Source organism: Montipora foliosa, chromosome 6 (assembly GCF_036669935.1).
Source record: "Montipora foliosa isolate CH-2021 chromosome 6, ASM3666993v2, whole genome shotgun sequence".
NCBI lineage: Eukaryota > Metazoa > Cnidaria > Anthozoa > Scleractinia > Acroporidae > Montipora > Montipora foliosa.
In genome coordinates, this window is record NC_090874.1 from 13,629,496 (window position 1) to 13,634,495 (window position 5,000).

General features: G+C 38.6%; 1 protein-coding gene across 1 annotated transcript in view; it reads left to right on the plus strand.

Moving 5' to 3' along the window:
- The window catches only part of LOC138005055 (zinc finger protein 850-like), a 35,527-nt gene that overhangs the window by 29,828 nt on the left and 699 nt on the right, over window positions 1-5,000 (plus strand). The window contains exon 4 of the mRNA XM_068851345.1: window positions 1,778-5,000. This exon is cut by the window's right edge and continues 699 nt beyond it. Within this exon, the coding sequence (XP_068707446.1) occupies window positions 1,778-2,762 (985 nt within the window). The 3' untranslated portion in view covers window positions 2,763-5,000. The remainder of the gene's footprint in view (window positions 1-1,777) is intronic.

A 5,000-nucleotide genomic window follows, 5' to 3' on the forward strand; every position in this document is an offset into this window, starting at 1 on the left:
TTGTTACACGATAACAGTCAATAAAAGGCATATTTTTGGACAGGAAGATAAGCGAAGCGTGTCCAGTTTCTTTCGCAGTTTATCAAACGCAACCTAAGCATTTTCTGTGTAAAAATGCACGTCTCTGTGGTGGCTCGACCGGCGCACACGTCGAATTCCTCTTTTATCAGTTTCCTTTGCAGCTAACCACAAGAAGAACTGTCGCCTTCAAACTGATACTCGCATGCAAATGCTGTTATCACATTTTGCGTTACTGTTATTGTGAACAATAAAATGTAAATTAGTTGATCGGTATTTAAAGACAGGGAGGTGTATACCCCTAAAACTTCTTGTGTGTATGCGCATGTAACAGATATGAAAGGTTTGAGATTTTGCTACGGCTTTTCGGGACCTTCGAGAAACGGGCCCCTGGTCAATTTCTGCCACATGACGGGTTTTATTTTACCAAAATTCTATTTAAGCGGTCACCTGGCTATTTCCCGAGGGTGACCGCTTAATAGAGGTTTGACTGTATGACCATTTCCCATAATCCATATCAAGCTTTCAGTCTTCTAAAGTAACGATGATAATAAATTCAGAGCAAATTTCGGATTAACGAGAATGGTTTGGCTATGAAGCCACTGACGTTGGGAGCGTGCAATTTTCCTCTCTTTTACAAACAAAATTAAGAAAAAATAACTTCTTTATTGACCAATCACCATGCCGTAATTTTGCCGTCTATGTTATTACATTGTAATATTTGGAAAATCCCCGTATGAGGGCTGTACGCATTAGCACGAGCAGGGCCGGAAAAAGCCCTGCGGCCCTGTTAGGAACACGTACTGCTCCATGTGATACATACATACATACATTTTTATTAATCCTAGAAGTCGTATGACTATACAGGATGCTAAAACAGTCAGCGACGAAATAGAAAAGGGGGCAAAGAAAAATTAATAAAATAAATAAATAGTTACCTAAATTAAATTATTTACAACATATAAATGTTTACATTGCATTACAATATTGTCTTATGATTGGCAAAGCATTCGTTTGGAAGGCAGTAACAGACTCAGCATTAACAGCAGAATTGGGAAGGTCATTCCAAAGGAGGATAACAAGTGGGAAAAAGGAAAACTTATATGCATTGGTGCGAGCAAAAATATGTCTGAACTTATAGGGATGGTTGGAGCAATTGCTTCTATGAACTGTGATGCGATTTTAGAGGTTTCTTCGCTTTTAAACATCCATGTTAAACAACATTTTCGATAAATGTTTGTTACTTATTTTGTCCAAACTTCATTTTCTGAGTGCTCATGAATAGTGTAATGGGCCTATATGATAAAATGCGTATTGACTGACTTTAGGTCGGCCCGTCACAGGTTCCCAGACTCGGGGCGTGAAAAATTATAAGGATTTGTATGGGAATCTCGATAACAAAGTGAAAAAGATATTTACACGCAAAAGTTCTCAACAAAAAAGCGGTCCTTTATTGTCGTGGTGACTTTTTCGCTTCTTGTGTGGTTATTTGCCTGATGAAATGCGATTGTAGGGTTGTCACACGAACAGAACTAAAGGAAAGGCTGTAAAGTAATTTCTAGCTTATACCCAACATCTCGCCGATAAAATCATACTTCTCCGACATCAGCCACACTCAGACTCCGGCAATGGCCACACGAATAAATTGTTGGTGGTGAAAATGACTTCTTTTTCTGTTGTATTTTAGTGCTAAGTGAGATCGCAATCTGTTAATGATGTCAAGATCAGTTAAGCACAGGAACTGCCGTACTTTCAACAGGGATTCTTGGTTTACAAAGAGTGGAAGCTGTCTCAAGGAAGAGCGAAGTCTTACGAGAGATGAAGAAGTCCATACTGTAGAGAAACCTAATGAATGCAAACAGTGTGGCAAGCGCTTTAGTGGAATAGGAAATTTAAACAGACATAGAGAAGTCCATACCAAGGAGAAACCCTACCAATGCAAACAATGTGGCAAGCGATTTTGCGAAGACGGAAATTTAAGGATACAGGAAACAATTTATACTGAAGAGAGGCCCTATAAATGCAACCAAGGCGGCAAGTGTTTTACCCAACCAGGAGCTTTAAGGACACACGAAAGAGTGCATACAGGAGAGAAGTCCTATCAGTGCAAACTATGTGGAAAGTGTTTTAGCCAAGCAGGAAGTTTAAGGACACATGAAAGAGTGCATAGTGGAGAGAAGCCTTATGAATGCGAACAATGCGGCAAGTGTTTTAGTCAAAGTGCACATTTAAGGACACATGAAAGAGTGCATACTGGAGAGAAACCCTATCAATGCACACAATGTGGGAAGTGTTTTACCCAAGCAGGAGATTTAAGGAAACATGAAAGAATGCATACTGGAGAGAAGCCCTACCAATGCAAACAATGTGGCAAGTGTTTCAGCCAAGCAGGAGATTTAAAGAAACATGAAAGAATACATACTGGAGAGAAGCCCTACCAATGCAAACAATGTGAAAAATGTTTCAGCCAAGCAGGAGATTTAAGGAAACATGAAAGAATACATACTGGAGTGAAGCCCTACCAATGCAAACAATGTGGAAAGTGTTTTAGCCGTGTAGGAAGTTTAAGGAAACATGAAAGAGTGCATACTGGAGAGAAGCCTTATCAATGCGAACAATGCGGCAAGTGTTTTAGTCAAATGGAAAATTTAAGGACACATGAAAGGGTGCACACAGGAGAGAAGCCCTATCGCTACACACTGGCTATGCTTGTGGAAAATGTTTTTGCAAAGCAGGTAACATAAAAGAGTCCATACTGGACAAAAGCGTTATAAACCCAAGCCAGTTGGAAAGTTGGAATGAACACAAACTAGAGGTCCATCGCCCCTGCACTTGGCAAGAACATAGTTCAAACGAGGGTGTAAAACACAGCTGTTGGGTGTGCCAGGAAGAATTGAGCATCGAGGATCTTTTTCTTGCACACTATCAAAATCATATGACGTTTGAGGAGTCGTAAACTTAAAGTAGTTGAGTGGCTCTTTAATAAATTTTGTTTTAGAATTTTTTAGCTCTTTGGAGATGATGATGTTGCCTTTTGTAAATTTAAGAAGCCTGCCATTTGCTCATTGTTAGCTTTCATTGGACGTTGCTTCCCAGTGATATGCGTTTAGCCTCTTCTAAGCTGCGTTGAAAATTAGACTATTGTTTATATCTCTAAACACAGTGTTTTTTGGGTCGTACAAGTTTAAACTGTGGCAGTGCCATTTTATGTGTTGTGAAAATAGTATTTTAAAGATTCCGCAAGAAAACGACTTTTTAAGCAAAGGGCCTCTTGAACCACAGGAAGCGTAAAATTTCTTGTAGAAATGCTCGGCTACATAGCAACGTAACGGACAATTTACATGGCTTATGTGGGAAAAAGAAAATGACGAAAACAACTGCCTAGACTTAACTTAGAGTGAAAAAAAGAAGGCAGAAAAGCGCCTATTCACGAGCTTCCAATCTGTATTTCATAAGTTAAATCGATCCAAAGGAACCGTTATTTGCCAGTGAGCTATACGTTTTGCTACAGCGACACCGTCGAGTCGACCGGAAAATATCATGTAACGACCGATACAGCTCTCTCAAGTCGTGCCAAAGGCATCCGCAAATACATCTTAACCAACAAATTGCATCATATCAAAGTGTTCCTGGAGGAAAAACTCGTTGCCTTAGTCAAGCAACTTTCCAGGGAGTCAGATTCTGTTAAATTGAAGGTCATGTGTACACTTTCATCATATGTACTTCACTTTACGAAAATTGCTTGAGGATTATGAAATCCAAAATAAACCATAGACGTAAATCCTCATCTTGTTGCTTATCAACGGAAAATACTATATCCTAGTTTTTTTTATTATAGCAAAGATTTCGTAACTTTAGTTTAACAACACCCAAAAGGAGTCATACATGGTAAGGGTCATGCATGTGATAACATTTGAAATCCATGCCAGCCAAGCTAACAGCCTAACTTAGTTTACTAACATTTGTCCACTAACCTTGGTTTTCTGAGTACTTGAATAATACCGTGTGGTAAGGGGGTATAAAATTGTTACTGGGGGGTACCGAGAAGGCGAAAATGACTTTGGTGCTCACAAAACTGAATTCCTTCTCAGTAGAGGCCAGGGAACTTTTTTCTGCCTGTTCGGTTTTTGGATATAATAATTTCAAAGAAAACGGCATTGAATATGTTAACAAGGAAAGCTAAACCAAGGATAGTTTTACGACCTGAGCAAGTCACACCGTATAATTCCGAAAGTAACGGCCTCTGTTACTTTCGGATTTAACAGGCTTATGGGGCCCCTACTTTCGGGGAGCCGTAACGGTTACTTTCAAATAGTTAAAAAAACGCTTGTAATTCTGTTAGTAACCTTCTGACGTGAAAAGGACTCGTAACATGAAATGACGAGTTCATTATATTTAGTTGTTCAGATTGTTCTGTAGCATGAAGCGACTAGGAGTATTTCTTTTCTTTTTTTTTTTAATTTAATTTTTTTTATGATTTATTTATTTATACTACTTACAACACTGGTACATCTACTTACACAATTTACAACAATTACACAATTTACAACTACTAAAATCCATTATATTACCATCAAAACTATTTATTATACATTGGTGTCACCAGCTCGATTTTGATTGGCTATTCTTGCTTGCTCTGTTTTTCTTACGTCATACCTACGAACAATAGATTTTATATATGTAGAATTGACGTCATACCTACAGACAATAGTTTTATGCATGCAGAAGTGACGTCACCTAACACACTAACCAGCAGTTTGATCAGTTTTGTCATGGCGGAGCTCAGCTCAGGAATATGTATAATAAAACAATTATTGAATTCGGTTTTCGCATGTTAGCGATAATTATCAAGGCCTCAGTTTGTGTTATCCGCCTCAGCCTTCGGCTTCATCAGATAACACAAACTTTGGCCTTGATAATTATCGCTAACATGCTCAACCTCATCCAATAATTGTTAATTATTATACATTGGTGTCACCAGC